The sequence below is a fragment of the Corvus moneduloides genome, chromosome Z (assembly GCF_009650955.1).
Source record: "Corvus moneduloides isolate bCorMon1 chromosome Z, bCorMon1.pri, whole genome shotgun sequence".
Lineage (NCBI taxonomy): Eukaryota > Metazoa > Chordata > Aves > Passeriformes > Corvidae > Corvus > Corvus moneduloides.
In genome coordinates, this window is record NC_045511.1 from 13,153,119 (window position 1) to 13,174,744 (window position 21,626).

At 40.5% G+C, this 21,626-nt stretch overlaps 2 protein-coding genes across 5 annotated transcripts in view; one reads left to right on the forward strand and one right to left on the reverse strand.

Annotated features, from left to right (window-relative positions):
* NADK2 (NAD kinase 2, mitochondrial) overlaps nucleotides 1-8,382 on the forward strand; it is a 32,628-nt gene extending 24,246 nt beyond the window's left edge. Inside the window, exons 8-12 of one of the 2 annotated variants that reach the window (XM_032097369.1) lie at nucleotides 771-914; nucleotides 3,003-3,058; nucleotides 3,142-3,195; nucleotides 3,649-3,772; nucleotides 5,595-8,382. In XM_032097369.1, coding sequence (XP_031953260.1) covers nucleotides 771-914; nucleotides 3,003-3,058; nucleotides 3,142-3,195; nucleotides 3,649-3,772; nucleotides 5,595-5,733 — 517 coding nt within the window. In that variant the 3' untranslated portion in view covers nucleotides 5,734-8,382. The remainder of the gene's footprint in view (nucleotides 1-770; nucleotides 915-3,002; nucleotides 3,059-3,141; nucleotides 3,196-3,648; nucleotides 3,773-5,594) is intronic. The other variant, XM_032097370.1, reaches the window with a different exon arrangement.
* A 532-nt stretch (nucleotides 8,383-8,914) lies between these two features.
* SKP2 (S-phase kinase associated protein 2) lies at nucleotides 8,915-21,597 on the reverse strand. 3 transcript variants are annotated; one of them, XM_032097372.1, is made up of 10 exons: nucleotides 21,515-21,597; nucleotides 20,524-20,780; nucleotides 18,863-18,974; nucleotides 18,444-18,587; nucleotides 17,819-17,953; nucleotides 16,501-16,599; nucleotides 14,903-15,030; nucleotides 13,254-13,305; nucleotides 11,994-12,101; nucleotides 9,026-10,872 (listed from the first exon to the last, which is right to left on the reverse strand). In XM_032097372.1, the coding sequence occupies exons 1-10, from the start codon at nucleotides 21,520-21,522 to the stop codon at nucleotides 10,662-10,664; spliced, it is 1,254 nt and encodes a 417-aa protein (XP_031953263.1). In that variant the 5' UTR covers nucleotides 21,523-21,597; the 3' UTR covers nucleotides 9,026-10,661. The 3 variants fall into 3 exon arrangements, with proteins under 3 accessions (XP_031953262.1, XP_031953263.1, XP_031953264.1); XM_032097371.1 differs by lacking the exon at nucleotides 21,515-21,597 and having other exon boundaries at nucleotides 8,915-10,872; nucleotides 20,524-21,085; XM_032097373.1 differs by lacking the exons at nucleotides 9,026-10,872; nucleotides 21,515-21,597 and adding an exon at nucleotides 10,892-11,452 and having other exon boundaries at nucleotides 20,524-21,129.
* Nucleotides 21,598-21,626: the final 29 nt, after the last annotated feature.

Consider the following 21,626-nt stretch of genomic DNA (forward strand, 5'->3'; position numbering starts at 1 on the left):
TAATAGCTCAGTAAGTTCTGTTTACTAAGAAAGGTGAAACTCAGTCACGCATAAAACAGTGAATGTGGTATTTCTGAGAGGGCATCTATTAATCTGAAGCCTGTATCACATTGTTTGAATTAGTCACTATGAATATCAACAAGTTTAGTTCATAAATTACTCTTGTATGTTCTTGTAGAGCTTGGAGAGGGAAACTTTGGTCTCTAGGCCTAACACTTGGAATCCCCTGATAGATGAACAGTAACGTGCAGGAGATGATTGTACATCAAGACCTAGTACATTTGAGTTTTAGGATTAATTTGCCCTGGAGAGAAATGTAAGCCTGCTGATTGTGTAAAGCTATTCATGAAGAATCACTGGATTTTTGATTGCTGAAGTGATCAAGAATTCAGGTTCAATCATGCTATTACTTACTGATGTTGAAATGTTTAGTGTTCCTTGACATAATTTAATGAGACCCAATCATAGCATAACCACAGTTTTTGTGCAACAGTTATGACAGGAAGGTAATTGTTTATAGTTTTATTTGTAAGTCTAACAAGCCCTGCAGATGAACCACAGAGCATAAATTAATATGAGAAGCGACTGCAGAAAAAGTGCCTTAAAATGCTGCAAATCATTTTAGTCCATTATAAAAACTGCTATAAAATAGTAAACCAGAAGTGGCTGTCAAATTGGAAACACTGTACAAAGCCTGTGAAACTGTGATCCAGATATGAAAGTCTAAATTGTTATGTGCCTGATAAGGCTGTGTGTTCTGTCTTATTCAGGGAGAACTTTAAGTCCTGCAAACCCAGTTTTAAATTCTCGCTTCATAGGGCCTCCTATTATGAAATATCAGTTGATGATGGTCCTTGGGAAAAACAGAAGAGTTCAGGGCTTAATGTGTGTACTGGAACAGGATCAAAAGCATGGTGAGTACATGTTGCTGCTTTGATATAAAATATAATTTCAGATAAGCTAGATGAGCCTATTTTGCTCATTCATTTTGTCCTTGCTGAGACTCTGTTGGACTATAGGTAAGTCAGTCAAATATTCTCACTGTCAGTATGGCTCAAGGCTGTTACAAGTATATGAGAAGAGCAGAGCACTCATTGCTTATGGGTATGGAGAGAAGCCTTGAAAGGGTGAGGAGCTGTTGCACTGAGACAGAAGTTTGCCTTAGGTGTAATTTCAGTGAAAGATGAATGCCACATGTGAAGATGAATGGTTGGGAATTGTGAGGGAAAGAGATTCTGCTCTGACTTGCAGAGAGCATTCATAGTGATCTGTGAACTACTCTTGTTGGCTAAAATTAGAGTGCTTAGATGATATAGCTCAGTAAACTTATAAAATCTAAGCTCTAAGAAGAATGGGAAAACATGTACTTGGAAGCAGTGTTAAGTGTTCTCTGGCACATCTACTGCCAGTTCTCCTTTCAAGCCTCTTGTTTCTTTCATACTTAATTGACAGGGGACAATCTCTGCCAAAATACTCCCCTTAAACAAAGATGGCCATAACTGTGCTAGCTTAATCAGAGGGATAAATTATATAAACTTCAGTTTAAATGTGCCACAGTACTGCATGTAAGTCTAATCAATTTAGTTTTGAGATGTGAGAGATGTGTTTGTGCTCGCAGTTAAAAGTTGTACAATAGGCACTGGGTTTATGTGGCAGGCTAAGATGAACTAAAACAGAAGCTTTTAATGAAATTCAAAAATGAGTATTCATGCTGTAACCATGGTTACTGGGTTTTACTCTTCATTGTAATTCAGAATTTCGTATTCAGGCAGCATAGCTTAGTCCTGGAGCCTGCCAAGGTTGAAATTGGCAGAGTGCTAGGGAAACTTCCCTAGTGTTCAATACCTTGGGAAAGTACAGTCTTATTTCACTGCTGTTCTTACACATCTCATTTGCTTATACATGGTGCTGAGCAAACCCAGAACCAGGAACCAAACTCCAGGATTGCCTCTCTCCATTGCAGCAATCAGTATGAGTTGCTGGACTTCTCTAAACTGAGGCCAAGCCTCAGTGGAGTGATCTTCCTTAACCGGTTGTCTAGGCACTCTCCTGGAACTTCAGACTTTCTGGGACTGAGAGACATTTAAATGTCCAGGTACTTTCTGTAGCTGCCAAAACTTGGGTAAAAGGATATCTTGATAGCATCTGCTCAGGCTTGCAGGTAGGCAGTAAGTGTAAGAGACAGAGCCTTGGACAACCATGGTCAGCAGCTCTGTGGTCTGATAGGTGTGTAGAGGATCTGTATTGCAGTCTGAGGCATTTTACTGCCATGACAGTGCTGGACTGAGGATTTTGAGCTGTATTGAGACCTGGGCATCTGAGGTGTTCACCGTACTGCTGCATAGTGGCTGTGATTTAGCACCTACTCTCTTTTGAGCCTGGGCAGAGGTGGAAGACATTTTTTGGGGTTTTGACTTAGTCCAGACTGAGGCTATGTTAACTTGCTCATCCAAATGTGTCAAATGCAGAAGTGTCTGATCTGACTGCTCCTTTTCTATATACACCAGTTCTGTGATATTCAAGGCCACACCTTAGGGTATAAATACACACATAAAATATTTATAAAGAAGTGTTGGGTTCATAAATGAGAGCTAACAGAAAATTAATTAGCAGGGGTTGGATAGACCCTTGGATAAGAACACAATCTCTAGAACTGTCATGCTTCAGTTTTTTAATGCAGGCTTTATTCAGCCGTTACTGGGGTTTTAAGGCAGGAAGGTTATTGATAAGGAGACTACATCCCATGCTCTTCTTTCCTGAAGACTTGACTTAATGGGTTTTTAAGGTTTACAAGGTCACAGGTAGATGCCAAATCAAGAGTTGATTTAAGACTTGTTTTTTAAAATAAACTGGTATCAGCTCACACTTAATACCATTCTTTTTCCTCCCCAGATGTTGAATTTAGTTTTTCATCAGTGTGCAAGATTTTCTGTTTTGTTTTTGCTCGGCTTTTCTCGTAAGTTGTACTGCTTAGTAAACAAGACTTCTACTTCTCTGTCTAGGTCCTATAATATTAACAAGGTTGCACATCAAGCTATTGAAGAGATCCTTAAGATGGGTGAGTGAACAACGTGGCATTAGTAGCCAAGTTTATATAAAGATACATCTATCTAATCGGGGCTCTTTCTCTTGGCTCAACAGCGAAAAAGCATGGAAGTTTGAATATGCCATTGAACATGGAACTGGTACACAAAGGTTAGTGAAGAAGGCAAGATTTCTTTTAAACTATCTTTGGCCAGTTCATTTTGTTTGTATTCTGTACTACTCAGCTTTCAGTATTTTAGCACTCTTGCAGTAACAGTCTTTCTTGCAGACATTAATTAGGCACAGTTAGCAAAAAATGCTTTACTTGATATGAAAGCACTTATTTAGACTTCTGTATATCCTCTTCAGGAGAATTTCAGTTCTCCTAAGATTTGAAACAGTTAATATTTAATCACCTGAAGAGAACTTTTGAGTGTTCATCATTCAGTAGAACTGAAAGCCTTCTTCTCTAAAAGTAATTTTTTTGCATGTGAAGGCTGTTAAACATCTGTCATGACTTCATGTTCCTTCTTGGTGGAGAAGCCACTCTTCTATGGAGGAATGTGTTTCTGAGAGTAACTAATTTTCTCTGGAAAAGCTAATGGCTGATTCCTCTACTTACAGTAACAAATGATTACAATGAGTCTCTGCTCTACAGTCCAGAGGAACCAAAGATGTTTTTCAGTGTTCGAGAGCCTATTGTAAACAGAGTTTTCTCAAGTAGCCGTCAGCGTGGCTTCTCTTCAAAGTAAGTGTTGGCTGCAATAGTGAAGAGTTACTTCATTCTGTGTATCTGTCAAAGTATAGGCAGGACTTTCCCTTGAAGTGTTTCAACATCCAGTTAGTTCTTTGAGTGACTTGAGTATTGTTCTCATAACAGCAGGAAGAAAATGTTTCCTAGTTGTGTTACGGCTTTTTAATGTTTGATCCCTGCACAATCTCACAGAATAAAAGAATCTCACTGTGCCCAGTTCTGGATATATGCCATTCCCCTCAGTATGAGACACATTGACAAACTGGAGTGAATTCAGGGAAGGGCCACTGGGGGAATGAGGGGGCCAGAACACGTGGTTTGTAAAGGAAAGACTCAAATAGTGCTTTTGTTCATCCTGGAGGAGACAAGACTAAGGGGGAATTCAGTTGCTGCCTTCAGCTACCAAAGGATGGTTACAGAGGAGACTTAAGTTAAACTCCTTTCCGAGCAGAGTATAAGAAAACACCCATGATATTATGGGATGTAGGATTCTGATTAAAAAAAAAGAAGAAATTTTCACAGTGGGAATAGCCAGGCAGTCAACCAGGTTGCCAGGTTGTCTCTATAGACTGTCTTATCACTGTTCTTGGAGAGACTCAAAACTTGCCTGGGCAAGGCCTTAAGCAAGCTAACCCGTCTTTGAAGTAAGGTCTGCTTTGAGCAGAAGGTTGGACTAAATGCATTTCCAAATGGAATTATTTGGTAATTCATCATTTTAACTTAGGGCACTTGTGCCAGTGGAGATTTAGATTGAATATTAAGAAAATTTTCGTCATGGAAAGGGTTGTAAAGCAGTGGAACAGGCTGCCTGTGGAAGTGGTGGAATCATCATTCCTGAAGGTATTTAAAATACTTGTAAGGCATGGCACTTAGGGATATAGTTTAGTGGTGGGCTTGGTAGTGCTCGTTTAATAGTTGAGCTCAATGATATTGCATATCCTTCCCAATCCAAACGAATCTATGATGTATGGAGCTTGCCACAATTAAGTATAAACACATACAGCCATTAGTTATATGATCAGAATAACTGAACATGCAAACAATAACATAGAAACTATTGAAAGCAATACAGTATTTCAGTTTTATTTAAATGTGAATTCAACCTTTTGTATCAAAACAAATGTTTAAAGGAGCTCTGAGCCAAATTCTTTATTCTGTCTTGTCCAGCTCTAAAAGAGATGCCGTAAATTTTATAAGCTTAGATTTAAACTTCTTAGCTTAAATATGATATAGTCAGACTCTTAATATTGACAGTAATATGCTGCAGTTCTTGAAGTTGCCTGGCAAGCATCCTGACCTTCAGCTTTGTGTTTGTTATTGCTTTCCCTTCTCTCTGATGATTAATGTAACAAAATAGACTATATTAATGTCCAAATTATTTGAATCTCAAGCATTGCTACTTGAAAATGTATATTTCACATAACATGAAGACCACTTATTAGAATCTTAAATTAATTGTCAGCTTTTCTGTGGAGATGAAGTAAATCACAGTTAAATGAGATCATCAGTAGCTTTCATTAAAACTTGCATCTAAGCTTCAACACCAAGTATTATATTATAGGCTGTTCTCAGACTCTGGGAGCAGTAGGCTCCATTGAGTACATCCTTCAGTCCTCTCTGGACTCTTTGCTTAGTCCATACAAAGCACTGAGGCACACAGGGGGTTTGAGTATTTAGTACAATGTTAAATGGTGGTTAAGCATTTACTGGCCCAAGCAAAAGAAAGTCCCAGAACCAGTTTTATTGTTAAGTGCTTGTGTGAAATGCCTGAAGTTTTAAGCTGTCTTGTGATAACTTACTTGTTGGGCTTCTGCAGGGTCTGTGTCCGTTCCCGTTGCTGGGATGCTTGTATGGTTGTAGATGGAGGAACATCTTTTGAATTCAATGATGGGGCAATAGCTTCGATACTGATTGACACAGAGGATTCACTGTGCACTGTTCTGCTGGAAGAATGAAGGACTCTGATGTCTTTTGCTGTAACATTTATGGATCCATAGAGGGAAACCATGGGGATATCACAATGCTGCATTATATTGGAAGCTGGCCTTTTTGGATGCAAGAGCATTTGGAGGAAGCTTGAAATGCTTTTCATTCCTTTGGGTTGGGGAAACATTAGCCTGATATTTAAGCTCTTTTTGCATCTAGTGTAAAACATGTCTGAAGTGTTACCTCTAACTTCAGTGAAAATTGACATTTTAACCTGTAAGGCAAACATGAAAGCTTTGTAAACACAGGTGAATGGGTTCAAGTATTAAGTCAGTAGCATTAAATATTCAGATGTACAGTTTTTTTAGTAACAGTCTGGGACTGATGAAACTAAATACTTCGTACATACACTTTTGTAGAAAGGTTGACTGTCAATCTAGCAATTTGATGCAAGGATATATAGATTTTGGTAAACCATGATGTTGATGTAAAAGAAATGATAATACAAACCTTTTGTATGCTTTTCAAAAATTGTACAACTTTGTAGTTTCATACAACTTGTGGCAATTTTTTTTGTTCTTCCAATATTTTTTCCTACTTTGTAGACTTACATCAAGAGTAAAAGTCTGGTTTAATACATCTTGAATGACGTAGCTTTTACTTTTTGTTTGGCTAGATAGGGACTTGAAACCCAAAGGTTTTTTTGAGCCCTTCATCAGGAATATACAAATTATAGAAATCATGTTGGAGTAAGATAAATTCCTTCACTGAATGGATTAGCTGGCAAGGAGATTATCAGTGACACTAGTATATGAAAGTGGCTATCATTAAGAAATATATTTGGCCTTATTAAGTTGAATGGTTTGGAATTTAGGGTTCTGAATTTCTTATAATTAAAGAAGAATGAGATACACTGGGTATTAGGAGTTGGACCACAAGCTAATACCTACGTCTTCCAGTTTTCCCAGCATGTTTTTTTTTTACCTTCTCCAGAAAACTTAAATTTCCAGTCCTATGCTGAATTCTACTGGTATGTAAATGACAACAAATTAATTTCACTTATCTCTGCTCATATTAGGTAATCAAGTTGATACAGAAAAAAAAAAAGCTCTGATTAAAGAAAAGCAAGTCACCTTTTAAATGTTTTAGAGAAACTGTGAACTGTGACTGCCTTTTGGAGTCTGTGCTGATAATTGCAGAGATAAGGAAGCAGAATTTGACAACACAAATATTCCTACAGCAGGAACTCTTCTGCTACGTGACTTGAAAATAGTATGTTTTGTTTACTACAGATTGGTTTCCAAGAGTGAGTTTTCTTCAAATGACTTTTGAACGAAGAGACTTCTGTAACAGATGTCCTCAGGTCTAATGGAAATGTTCTCCCATGTGGCCAATCAGTTTATTTATTGCCATTTGCAGAATGTAAACTGCTTTTTATTGGTGGAGGAAATGGACAAAGGGTTTTTTCCTTCTAGACTCAGAGTTAATAGAACTCAAAACATAATTTAGAGCCTATTGATTTGACCAGACCATTCAGTTTTAGGAAAATATGAAATTGATGGAGATTTCTGAGTAATCTATCACTGTGTACATTTCACCTTCTAAGTGTGCTGCAGAGTTATTTACACTGTCTGGTTATCGTGACTGCAGACCCAGAGGGGAAAATCAAAGTAGCCAAGTAAGCTTTCAAAAGTTGGTAAGCTCAGGAACTACCAGAATAAAGCCCTTATTGCCTAAAATAACTTGCAAAGCTTGTCTAACGGTAAAGACACAAAAGCCTAATCTTTATAAAAGTTGTGTGCACACAGACTAGGGTGTTCTAGTTATTCTCAATCCATCTGTAACCAGTTAAGGATTGTTTATTATGTGCCTGTGTCAAGTACATAGTCAATATGCTGTTAGGATTCAAAAAAACCCCAACCCCACCAATGCCATTAACACTAATTTATTACTTCCTAGGACTCCACCACTCTTTGATCAGATTTAGGTATTGAACACCTGCACAGCAAATCTATGGCAGAAATCTTATCTCCTGCTTATTTAAACATTTGTGTGCTGAAATGTTTTAATGGAGACTGATTAGACTGTCTGATCAGTAAGCATACCTCTAAAATATGCCTGTCATTCCTTATTATGAATGTCAAGACTAAAAGGCAATGTTTTCAGACCCAAAGTATGATCGATATTAGGACTTAGTAAATTTTCACAGTCAGATTCCTAACTTAGCAAAATGGAAGCCTGACCTACTCATGAGTGGCCTCTACTGGTTTTGTCTCTATTTAATTCCAGTTCTGTCAAAGCATTTACTGGTGAACACTTAAATTGATTAGGATGATTCAGAAATCTGTAATTAATAGTAAGCCGCTACCTTTTTTTATTAAAGAGCTGTAGGACCCTTTTTAAGGATCCTTTATTACGAAGTGTTGCAGTACAGACAACTTACTTGGTAGACAGTATTCCAGGACAGGACTGAGTATTGGTTTAACACTGATTTAATCTGCATGGACTGGCAGTGATCTTTGCACCCGTTCTACCTGCTGAGTCAAGTCCATGGTATTTTCATTTAGTGCCAGTCTACACTGTGTTCTGCTAGACTAGACCTGTTATTCTTTGCTGCTTTTTTTTTCCAAGTGGTGTTTATACATTATGTAATAAAAATTAAAAGGTTAATTGATAAATGAAGCTGTCCTGTGCCTTATTTCAATCTTCAAAAGTGTTTCATGTGCTCAGTTTCTTCTCGCTTACTGTTTCAGGTTGTTTTAATGGTTTGGAAGCCTTCATGCATTTACATGTAGTACAGAGACTTACCAGTGTAGCAGGTTTTGTTATGGATTGCTTAGGGCTACAAAAAAGTTATTCCCCTTGGGAAAAGGTCAGTTGTGCACCTTATCCAGAAGACTTTCATTTTATGTCTACTACAGCTGCCATCATAACCAGACAGGCAACAGTAATGTTGATCCCTTTCCAACACTGGACTTGGTATGTAAAACTATTCCTTCTAGCCAAAGGCCTAATACTGTTCCTGTTCTGCACAGGGTTTTAAAGCATAGTCTAATAAATGCTGAAAGTATTCATGATAACACCCTGTCCTCTAAACCACCATTGCTGACACACTGCTAGGAGAAATTTCTCCTTTTAACCCATGACCCAAAGCTGGTGGCAAATCAGGGAAAGCATTCTCCCAGCCATCAGTCATTTTGTACAATCTAGCACTTTCTTAGATCTTTATTAAATGCAAGAGAAGCTGCATGGAGTTACATTGTGCATAGGGAGAAGAAGAATTTACAGTAATGCTATGCTCCAAAGATTTACTTTTTTTTCTTGAAGTAATTTGAAGCGTAATTCTAAGGCAGCAAACTGAGGCAATAGAATATCCAGTGTCCTCCAACCTCCCTTCACTCCTCCAGCTTTCACAAGGTATGCTGCCCATTAACTCCTTTATAAGAGATACAAGCCCATTATAAACTCCTTACACTGTTAAATTTAATAAGAACAAACCAACTTAGATTACAAGATAATGCTTTATTTACTATACTCTAGAAAGTCAAGTTAAATATCAAATTCTAGTACTCATACAATCTTTCCACAGTAATTAATCTGTTCTGCACCAGGTATTCATTCCTGAATGCTTTTTCTCAAGACTGCAATGGGAAATGCTATGTCCATGCAAAGCCCTACAGTAATATGTCAGCTACTCTTAGAAACATCCATGAATAAATTCAGCTGCTTGCTTACTGCATTCATGGGAAAAACAGCACTATGTTTATGCCCTACACAGGGTCCAAGTTTTGCCCTATAAATTATCAGCTAAAACACCTGCTGGAACGTTCTAGGCTTATGCATGAGGACCCTGATAACAGATGCAGATAAAAGTTTCATTTAAAGTCATTACCTGTCCCTATCCTTTATTTGGTTTTCTTTTTTCTTTCTGGACAGTTACTCAGCTTCTCCTGGGACTTTTAAAAAAAAAAAAATCAACACTAGACAATAGTGGTTAGTGATACAAATACAAGAACTGAAGTGCTACTACATACAAACTATTATAAAAGACAAACTTATGTCTCTTGATAGCACCAAAGCATCTCTTCCTTTTAGCATTCTTACACTGCAGTCCCAGGTTCTCATTTTTGGTCATATCTAGAACCCTTTGAGCCCTCCTCCTGCAAGACTTCTACCAATTTATCAGTTGCAATTGAAAGATCTTATTCTTTACAGGAAGTTTTAACTATGATTAGGCTCACAGAAGCTACATTAAGGTTCTGTAATATGTAATCAGAAAACCTAGGACCACAACATGAAATAATGGATAACCAACATCTATTTTTACAGATGCTAATTCTGAATGGGCTTTTCAGACTATTTGGCCAAAAAAAAAGGCTACTGAAGACAAACATTTCCTTTATGGCCTCCTAAAAAAAACTTCACTGTAGCTCCTTTATGCTGCTTAACTGGTATGGTATTGAGCTGTCTCTTAGCTGCTTCTGTGTAGATATCCCCAATTTACTGTTTTCAAGTTTAATTCATTCATCCTACTGTACCTTTTTCTCAGTTACGTAGTTGAATAGATTTAATATCTAAGTATTCATTTTGAATTCTGCAAATTCCTTAATAAACCTTATAAAGATACCTAGCACCTCTGCAAGCTGTTCCAGAAATTGCAGACAGTTGCTAGAGGCTGACATTACTTAATTATGTTGATTTGTTTCATAGTATTTTTTTTCAAAGATCCCCTGTAAAAAAGAAAGACTGAAAGAAATATTCTGTAATTGCTCACAGATTATCAGATTTCTTAAAGGCTTTAAGTACAAAAAACTAATATAAAATATTATGAAACAACATTAAGGAGTGAGACCAAGTTAGACAGTAACAGTACTATGATAAAAGGTGCTCCAGCACTTTTTTTCCTAAGGAGCTTCAACGCAGAGTGTGTCCATGGCACCCGGTGCATTGTACGTGATCACAAACTAGGATTCCTCAGCGTCAATCTGCATTTGATGCCCCAAATCTCATGGCTCTTTTTAGTGCCAACAGTTGGCCTTGCAATGCTGGTGAAATGTGAACCATTGATCTTCATGTCAGGCAGTGCTTCCTCAAGGAGCTGCAGGGAGCTATCAGTCACTATTCCAAATACCTGAAGAGTCTTCAGTGTTCGAATTTCACCAAGCTCTCTAGGAAAAGAAAAATATGAAATTAATCATGAAACAGAAAAAACTTTTTTTTTTTCCCCGCCTGTACCCAAGCTAGGTAACTCCATTTCAGTAATTTTTTAGAAGAGGGTAAACTACCTAAGCATGTATTTAATTGAAACAAGTATGCTGTACTGATACTTCAGGAAACTGGCTGAATAAATTACTTCTTTGCTAATCTCTCTCACAGACTGAAAACAAATTGATCCTTTCCCTTTCATATCCCTGGACTTAAAAACCTAGAACAAGTGGAAGAAATTGCCCAGATGAAGTGCCAGGATGTGTCTCAGAGGACACAAGCCCTTGAGTACTATCAGTCAGTCTCCAATTTGTAGCAATATTTTGGTGAGTAGCCAGACCCAGCTTCTTGATTGTTTTACATTTTCCCAGTCATCATCTGAACTTTGTACCTTATAAGCAAGTACTGGACAAAATCTAAAGGCTGAGGCACATGCTGCTACAGAGAAGGTTCTTCAGATCCTCATCTTCAATAGTCCTGTTCCTCTCACAACCTTTCTTCTTATTGTTGACCATTTCCTTTGGGTTGACATCCTTCCTGAAACTATTAGGACTGAAAGCTTCTATACTAGTAAAAGGCAGAATGGCCTCATGAACAAGTCACTCTAAGCCATGTTTCAGTCACAATCAATAACTGATAAAGGTGCATACAAAAGCAAACATACACAGCTTACTAGGCCAGCCAGTATTGTCAACTCTGCCAACTTTTCCAATCCTTGCTGCACACTCAGAAGTCTGGTACTGATATTGATACTGGTCACTGGCAGGACTGCAACCTCCCGTTCCAGCAATGAGTACCACTGGTATAATGCCACTAACAGGAGACACCAGGCATGCATGGAGCAGCCAGTTCCATGAGTACAGACTGACACCACTGAAAGATTATCTCAGCTTTGATTCCAGTCTGGATTCTCAAAAGGTACAGGTTCTAGGAGTCAGGTTATTTTATCTTGGTTTTATTCCCAATTCCTCATACCAGTAAGTTTTGTGAAACAGTTTGCAATTCTAAACCTAAAATAAAGCAAATTTAAATTAACTTACCCTCTGCATGAACAGCAAAACAAAGCTATTTAGAGGTTACTTACACTAAGGCAGCAGGTGATATCTGGTAACATCGGCTAAGGCACAGATGTTGTAGGAACATGAGTTGTTTAAAATACTGAAAGCACTCAGGCTTTAACATCATGCTGTCACTGTTGAGAGAACACATTAAATTAAGGTTTAAGTATAAAGCAGCAATAAATCTGGTATTTCCAAAATTCAGGCAGAGGAATTTATTAAACATCTACTTTTTCTGCCACTGAAGTATGTTTTTGCTGAATATGGAAGCAACTCATCTCTAGTAAGTATGTATTGTTGGGGGAGGAATTTTGATTTTCACTGAAGGGCAAGTGAAGCAGAAGTTTCTCTTCACAGAGATACTCTGCAGCAGAACTTATGCCATGAATAGGCAAGTTCTTCACACAGATTTCAAATTACTGTGATGCCATGATGATTTTTTTTTGCCTTTTCCTTTTACATACCTTTCATGTATTCTCAGTGTCCTTAGCACACATACTTGCAATCTTTAAGCCTGATATCTTAGCATAGTCCTGGAATTCTGCTAGGCCAGAACACCACACATCCTGAAGGCCTCACAGCTGCAGGCCAGAAAGCCTTGTGCTATCTTGAAAAGCCAAGGCCCTCTCTAGAACGTATTCTGTAAACTAAGATTAGGCCCATCTGGGGGGGGAATACTTTCGAATAGGGAGATGTCACACCATTCATTTAAGCCTCTCATTGGGGAATCTTTGTCAGATATGCTAATTTGCAAGGTCTATAAAATTGTATATGCAATATATGGGGTGTGTGCATTTTGGTATGTTCCACCTTGACAAACTGTTGCACATAAAGATCCCTATTAAATACCAAAGTAAAAACCCTTTTATCCCTTAACCATGTCTGACTTAATTCTAGGACTAGGGCTAAGGCATCAACTGTAACTGACTAGGTCAAAACCAAAATACACCTTTTTTTACAGTTACATGGCCAAGCAACAAATTTGTATCAGAGATGACTTAAACCCTCTCTAGGGTGCTAGGCTAAACAACTCTAGGCATCCTTCCATTCTACCTATCAACTACTATCTCTTGTTAGTTAACAAATCCTTTTAAGTATTTATGCTGGGGTAACAAAGACATCTTCAGGTTACTTACCTTCTCCAGATTAGGTCATGCCAAATAGCAAACCTTTTGTAGGTTTAGTTTGAGTGGTACTTCCCGGATGTGCAGTACTACACAACCTTGCCTCAATGCTAATCCCTTGAACCATAAGGATTTAAAGACTGGCTGCACAGGTCTTCTTACCTGAGATCTAAATGGACAAGCAAAGGACACCTCTCCACCAGTGTTTTCACATCTGAAAAGAGGTCACACAGAGACAGTCCCTCTTTCAGTAACAAGATGAACATGTTTTACACAGCCTACTCACTTTCCACACATGTTCATTTCTATCTTCTCTATTGAAACTCCACAACTAAATCACAATTTTTAAACTAAAAGATACATGCTTAAGACTTACAGCATATGATTATGCCTATCAAGATACCTTACATGGGCTTCTTTTAACCCTCAGCAATACAGAAACATTTAGTTCAGCAAATTGTCCCTAGAAGTCAGCTATACCAACCATCAACTTAGCAAGAGATTAATTCAAATGGTATTTCTGTGAAATCTACTGAAACATAGTAATGGTGAGCTGCTGCCTGAAATACTTACGTGTAGTGAAAAAGTAACAAAAACTTTCCATACATCAAACACCCTTTCACAGCACCAAATCCTTTAGGCATCTCCATTTTTACCCCCAAAAAGTTCTTTCCTCATGACAAAACGTTATGGTTTTCCTGATTTAAACTAGATTTTTTGAGACTTTCTTTTCATTTTCTGCAAGTAGCACTGAATCATCTGTGGTTCAGGTATCACCTAAAAGCCATTGCAAGGTGCTCAACAACATGCAAGAGAATTTTGCTATTTCAGAATTCATGTGCAGAAATTAAACAAAACAATACCTTAATTATGATCATTAATTCAAGTCTTTTGCCTGATAAATTCCACTAAAACAGAGTAAAGTCACTCAGAGAAAGTGTCTGACAAACAGAAGAGGTCAGCACATGGTATCTAACGGCCCAATTAGAGGCCCCAAGGTTCAAATTCCTGATGTGGATAAGATTATGTAGCATATTTGTTTATCGGTTTGGGGCTGAGATAAGAAGATTTACCTATTTCCCAACAAAGGGAATGCGTGAAGGGGTCTGTGTGATGCTAAACAGAAATGAGAGGTCACCCCCTGTATGTCATCCAATGTCCTGCTGTCATATTTCACTCATTGCGAAAATTAAATTCTCTTTACCACAAAAGGACTTTCACCCTTTAGCTATGCACTTGTTCGTTTTGATGTACCCTCCCCCAAATCTAGATTTATCTGCCTTTTCTATTACCCTCCAACTTAACACAACTTTTCTTCCCAGACCTATTAGCAAGTAAATGGTTAAACGTTGATTACTGAGATTATGTGCCTTCCAAATTAACTGGTATATGGATGTCAGTCAAACTCAAGCAGTTACTACAACTGTTCTCCTTCAGAAGATGCTTTCAGCAGCCACAACAGCAGAAGCTTTAAGAAAGCCTTCCAGATACTGTTCCTGGAACTAAATCATAGCACACAAAGTCCTGCTTCCAGGACTTACTTCAGAAGTAAGTCTGTTCCTTTCAGCTGAAGAAGAAATGAGCTTTCACTTGACTGTTCTTAAATTCAGAAGAAAAATCATCTCACCCTTCATGACTGAGACAGAAATATGAGTAAGAGTCTCTGACAGCAAGAACTTCAAGCTATACAGAGCACAAAAAGTCACTGTTAGTACATGATTCTTCTATACAGTGAATGCCAACCAGAAGAAACTGTAAAGCCTGATGCTTTATCCCATAGTGGGATAAAGGTTTGTCACACTGCTGTTTACCTGCTATTTGTAGATTCTCTCTGTATCCACTTAAATTTAACTGGGTGACTTTCGAAGTAACATGACTGACTGCTGCTTTCACATGAGTAGCTGTGAATTCACACCAGGACAAGTTCAGCTCCTCCAGCCTACAGACAAATGAACAGAGTTGTTAACAAGAATGGCTGAAATGCAGTTCATGTTCTGGTATTTTCTACTACAATTTGTACTTTTAAAGCAAATACTCGTATCATGCCTACTGCCAACTTCCTGTATTCGTGACTGGAAATCCTAGTATGACAATAACTAAGCACTAATGAACGATCCAGGAGAATCTGTCTTTTAAGATTTTTAAGATCCAAACAGAGAAAATCCTCATCCAACAGGACAGCGCTGATTTTAGACCCTGATTAGGGAAAGGGGTTAAAGTGACTTCCCAAAGCCACTTTCAACTGGAGGGATTCGGTAATATCTTAGGAAGTGAAGGTTCTCTCCACGAACTGCAACAAGGAGACACTGTCTTTTCATCGGGTTTGTGACCTGAATCTGTTACAACTGAACAGATGGTCACATTGAGAGGAAAAACCACCACCCATTATTAGCATTGGTCAGATGACCAATTAATCCTAATTAGCATAAAATAATTCACCGTTTTATATAAACACTGGTCATGCTGTGAGCTTAACTCTCTTTACGTGCTTGATTACCTATAGCCTGTCACCATGGGGCTGGGACAAAGTATTGTTCTGTGTGCAGGTGTTGTAGCTGTAACCAAGGGACAAAAACACAGTGAACGCACAACCAGAGCATTTAGCACTCTCTACATAAAATGAAAAAACAGTTAAATTGCCACTAGCATTCCTGGGATCAGGTTTGCCATCTGCTATTCACTGTGCACTGCACAGACTGCCATCCTCTAAAGAGCTCATGATCTGAGTAATCAGACCAAGCAACAGAAAGATTAAGGCTCTGGCTGCCCACTAATTCGCAATTTGATTAAAAAACATGCTTTTGCAGAAGGAAAGATTACATATGTAGTCCTGCAGGTCACAGGAAGTCAGCAGAAAGATTGGGATATAAATCCCAAACTCAGTGGGGCCCAGTTCAATGATGTGCTGCCAGCAGATAGTTTAATCACTGGAGCTGTGAATCTGAACACAGCCTTTCATAAACTAGAAGGTTACGGAAGGATTATTCTATCATGGAAAGGCACAGTGTTCTCTGCCACTCATGCCGTACTCTGATTGCAAAGGGAGGTCTGGAACTTCACTTTCCAGTTTCAAAACACACACTTCGTCTTTGTGAGAATCACATACTGTTTTCATAAAGAAAATCAAATTTACATGATATCAAAGGAACATAAATGGTGTTTACCCACCCAAAAAGATGATTCGCAAAACTCATGAAAAACTACAGAAGTACATCTTTGCTATTAAATGAGAAAATTGCTTGATGGAAAGAAATTACCTGACTGTTTAGGTAACAATCAACTGTTAGGCATTTAGGAACAGAAACAAGCACATTGAAAAAGAGTATTACATAAAAGTATAACTGGGATGCCTAAGGGAAAAAAAATAAATCCTTTTTTCAGGAATAGCAAAAAACTGGTTTTGTCTTACATAGAACAGCTGCTCAACATCAGCTCCAAGGTTTCTGCAGAAAACCCTGAGCACCCACAGAGATTTAGTCGTATCAAATTGGGATTCCTAGCAATGCTCCTGTAGAGAGAAAAAAAAGAAAAATCTCACAAAATTTAAATGTTGTAACATTGCTTACTTTGCTAGGATGTGACTATTTTTAAGACCTAATTTCCTGTGCAGGGACTTGTTCATTAAACATGAAGTACTGCATCTTTAATCAATTGACCAACCTGAGTCACTAAGGGTCTCAACTCTACTTGCTGCATCAGGGCAAAACCTTGAAAGGGATACCTGTCCATTTACTTGACATTGCTGACAAGTCTGCCTATTTATAAACTACTAAGTTTACAAGGAAATGGTTTCTTTTCACCTTTTCGTGTTGTATGCCAATAAATACACACCACAGCTTATCAGAGATGACTACACCTTTAACAAAGACAAAGCAACCATCCCATTTCTGGTATCACCCCTCTGCAAGACAGCTTATTCCAGAACAAAATACATGTCCAAATAGCATCTCTGAATGCATTTGTCTGCAAGACTAGAGCACACATGCAGTTAGCAAAACCTGGAAGAACCCTTACACTCAGTATCTACATTTGTTCAGAAGGCAATAAAATTCCATCATTAGTGCCTGATTAGTACCCAATTTTCAGACAGTTTTTACCCAGTATCAAAAGCCAAGCCATACTGATTTATTTGTGTTCTGGTTCCCCCCTCCCTGGAGTGAGGAAAGCATCAGAAAGCAGAATAGACAGAATCTCTGCCACCTGACCTATGGCCACTAGCACCTCCACAGTCACCGGGTGTGACTGAACAGGAGGTTGACTGCACACCCATTAGTGTCTTTGCAATCCAACCAAGAAACACCTTGTCTGCTTGACAGAATCTGTAATATTCCAGGACTTCAGAGTGAAATTCAACAAAAAAGTGAGCAATAGTGCAGAAGCACAATGAGCATCTGGTGGAAGAGCCACTGAGAGCCCTTGGAATGGAAAAGAACCTGCACACCAAACACAGCGTTCTCTTGGGAGCACAAAAATGGAAAAATAAAAGTAGCTCTGCTGTACGTCTTACATGGACACATAAACCCTAGAGAGACGAGCAGTTTCTCCAACCTCCTGTTACTCTGGGGAATTGGCAGGGAGAAAAAAAGGAAAAAAAAAAAAAAGGCACCTGGCCATTTCAAGAGACTCCCACAATGAACAACTTTCCACTGCATTCTTTCATCAGCCTGCACAAAATGATGGCACCAAACAGAAGGTATTTACTGAATATTCCGACACATGTCACTCACTTGATGATGCTGTCAGAAAGCACTAGACCCTCCAAGCTGAGGTTCAGCAGCTTTTCACACAGACAGAGAATACTGTGGAGATCTGCAACAGACACTGTGCAGTTCGACAAATCCAGGTGCTGAATTTTAAGAAGACTAAAAAAAAAAAAAAAAAAAAAAAACGAAGAAAGTGACGTTTCTAAAATTGCATTAAAACCTGCTCCATAAATTCCCCATATCACAAATATATCCCATACACTAAAAGCAAGCAGAATGTGCAGAAAATATTTCTACTGATTCCTCATAACGCCTGAAAGTCTATCCTGCTGAAGTTAAATTATTTTTTTGAGCGTACCATAAAAGAACACTGGAGATGATACTTCTACAAGATACAAACTGCAAGTGCCTTATGGTGCTTGATACTTAAAAAAAAAAAAAAAATCACATCAACTTGGTTTTAAACAACTGACAGGTGAGTGCAGATCATCCTGTTTCAACACATGCCTAACCACTGATGAGCTCTTCCACACTCCAGAGACAGCAGAAACACTGCTGCTGGTTACGACTACCTTAAAACCAAAAACACACAGAAAGACTGTGAATATTTGAGACATGGTTTCTGCAGAACATGCAGAAAAAGCCTTACTTGCTTGTTTTAAACAATGGATCCCCAATGCAAGATCTTGGGCAGCGGAAGACACTAACTCCTGCAGGCAACAAGTGTCCAAGCACTCCTGGCAGCAGATTCCCACCAGTCAAATCAAGAGTCTGCCAGAGAGATTCATCAAACCTAAGGCATAGAATTTTACTTGTTAGTGAGCTCAAACGGGTCCAAGCTATGAGTACAACCACAGCAAGTTTTCAGTGTCAAAAACAGACAGAGAAGGGAAAGCTATTTAATAGATTACAATAATATTAAAATACATGAGTCATCTTTTGGTTATACATATCCACATATGGCACAAATTCAATTATATATGTATAAATAAGGTGAGAACCAGACCACTTAATCGTCTATGGAAACAAAGGTTTTCCTTAGTACTAAATGACAGAAGTAACACTTACGAAAGTCGATGCCATCTCTTGCAAATCATAGAAACTTTCAGCAAGTCCCTTAGGGGCAAATAGGCAAAGATTGCCAAGAGCAATTCATCTGGAAGTGCATCCAAAGAAATACCTTTAGGGAAAGAACGAAACACGTTCTAGTTAAAGCTGGTTCATTTTTGCCTGCTGGTCAGATGCCTTGTTTGGTTTGGTTGTTAAAAGCACCCCTACAGTTTCTCTACAGAAAAATATATACATCAGCCTACATCAGACATCAGCCCACTATTCATAACCCTTGCAGCTCATCATTGTAGGATTTTACCATCTTTGCCTAGGCACGACTGGCAAATGCAAGGGTTTGTGTAATATCAAGTTTGTATACATACTAAAGCCATGGACATTACTCATATACTCATTTGGGAAACAAGAGCATCTTAGTTGCTGCCTCCGTAATCTAAGGCTTGTATGATTCTCTGGTGTTTTCCCCCCACCCCCCGCTAAAATGCTCACTCTTCCTATGCATACAAAGGTCCCAGAAGGGAGCCCAATGTAAGCTATGCTTCCGTGTGATACACAGGAAAAATGAGATGCTACAAACTGCTTACTAAAACATGCGTGCTATCACCACTCCAAGAATTATCTGAAACGATATGGTGCAATTGCAGCTTCTCTCAGGGCTCCAGAAGATGTCGTGATTCACATGAGAGATTTCTGGGTGGTGGAGCTCAGTAACAGCTGCCTCTGACCCAGCACTCTGTCTTATATAAAAACAGGATTGTCTGAAGGCATGCCCACCCTTCTGTGTGACAGCACAATGTCTGGAAAGAGCTGCTTATTTATTTTGCATCCCATACTCAGACTAAAACCACATCTTGACACCAGGGAAAGGAACCCAGCATTCGATAAGCCCCTCTTCAAGTGTCCAAGAGCCCTGCTCTTTCCCTGTCAGTCCCTTTCCAGCCCAACAGCCTTCCATCCTTTGGTGTACTTTCCCTGTAGCTCTCTGGCACAGTCACTCACATCGCTCAGTGGTTGCCTCCACCGGCAGCTGAGACACAGCCCTGCCGGTACACCTCAGCCTGCACTCCTTACCCCTCCCTTCCCGCTTCCAAACAGATAATTTTCAGATTGAATTTGGTTTTAGACTGATTGATTTCAGCTTTCTTTTTCTCTGTGTGCTTTAACCATCTACTAACTAGAGTGAACATTGCAAACAAACTTTGTCATACTTTCGCTTTTACATTAAACCTCATTTTGCTGTTACCTTTGCTGATGATTCTTTGAACGACCTTAAAACACTGATTCACAAAAGGGCCCCTGCTGGGCCAAGGTGCCACCCATGTCCCACACAGATAGACAAGAGCAGACGGACAGAGGGACGTGCAGCACAACCCCGCCCCCCCCCCCCCCCCAGCACACACGCACAGGAGCTCGCAGGGGTAGGCAGCAGAGAACCATGCTTTTTGTGGACCTCAAATCTGGAGCCAGACACACCACCCCCGTTTAAATGGATACATAAAATAGAATTTATCATCCCAAGCCTGAAAGCCACTAGATCTAAAAGTGACATTCTGCTGGGTAAGAGCAAAAAAAAAAGTAAACAATGAAGCAGGGTGGACTTGTAATGCCCACTCTCCACCTCTACTGAAGGGCGAGCAGAACCTGGAGCAGGGTGACGGTACCTGACTCTGTCTCTCGGAGCAGCCACGGCCGGCGCAGGATAACAAAGTCCTTTTCGTTGTCCTTCACCTTCTGCCGTTTTGGAGGAAGACAGGGTGACGACACCAGCAGGTCCTGTGGTGTGTTTTCATTGCCCAGCTTGTCTTTCTTAAGGGCCGACACTCCCATGCCCGAGAGAAGCTCCGAGGACTTGCCGGAGTCCCATTCCAGGCTGGTGGAAACATTAGTGCTAGAGGATGGGATCTCCTGGAGGTGTTTTCTGCAGACACAGCAAAACCCAGAGGATCTGAGGGTACTGCCAGACTGACACCAAACACAGGGTGAGGATCCTTGAAGCATTTCAGTCACTCGTACTCCACATCCACACGCAGAGCGACTAAGTGCGGGAGCTGCGGGCGCTGGAAGCACAAGCAGCGGCCACAGCGCAGGCGTGTGCTCCGTCTGGCAGACTTTGGGGGAAGATCCCGCCAGGGACTGAGCGCGCCCCGCTCCCGGATGGGGCGGGCGAGGGACCGGGGAGTGGAGCCAACGGAGGCGGCGGGATACGGCAGCCTCCCAGCACCACCAAACCCGGACGCAGCCGCGACAGCAGCGGGCGGGAGCCTCGCACGGCGGGGCGGCAGCGCGGGCAGCGGGGCGGGATGCACGGGCAGGCGGGAGGAGCTCCACTCGTGGCCGCCGCCCGCTGCGGGCGGGAGAAAGGCGGCCCCCGCCCCGCCAGCTCCAAGGGCAGAGCTCCCCGCACTCCCGGGACCACCCGCGGGGCCACACATACACACGCACACAACGTTGTGATCCCCGCACCGCTCCCACGCCCGGGAGCCCATTCCCGCTCCCCAAGGACCGACACCCGCTCCCGGGGTTCCCACGCACAGCCACCCCCGAGCAGCCGGGGTACCGGCCGCGAGGGCTCCCTCGCAGCCCAGCAGCGGTACGGCCGTGTCCCTGCGCATCCGCGCATCCCGACGTTCCCGTGTTCCGGTGCCGCCGTACCTGTACATGGCGCTGGAAGGCCCGCGCGCCCCGCCGCGCGCCCCGCGCCTTTCAGCACCGCGCCATCCTGGCACCGGCCGGAAGCCGCAGCGGGGAGGCCGCAGGGACTGTC

Excerpts from the sequence above, each read along its gene's own strand:
- SKP2 (XM_032097371.1), bottom strand. The coding sequence starts at position 20,860 with ATGCTTCAAGGATCCTCACCCTGTGTTTGGTGTCAGTCTGGCAGTACC. Across the intron at positions 16,600-17,818 it reads CTTTCTGACAGCATCATCAA|GAGCATTGCTAGGAATCCCA; the intron begins GTGAGTGACATG and ends TTCTCTCTACAG. Across the intron at positions 10,873-11,993 it reads ATATCACCTGCTGCCTTAGT|AGAGCTTGGTGAAATTCGAA; the intron begins GTAAGTAACCTC and ends TTCTTTTCCTAG.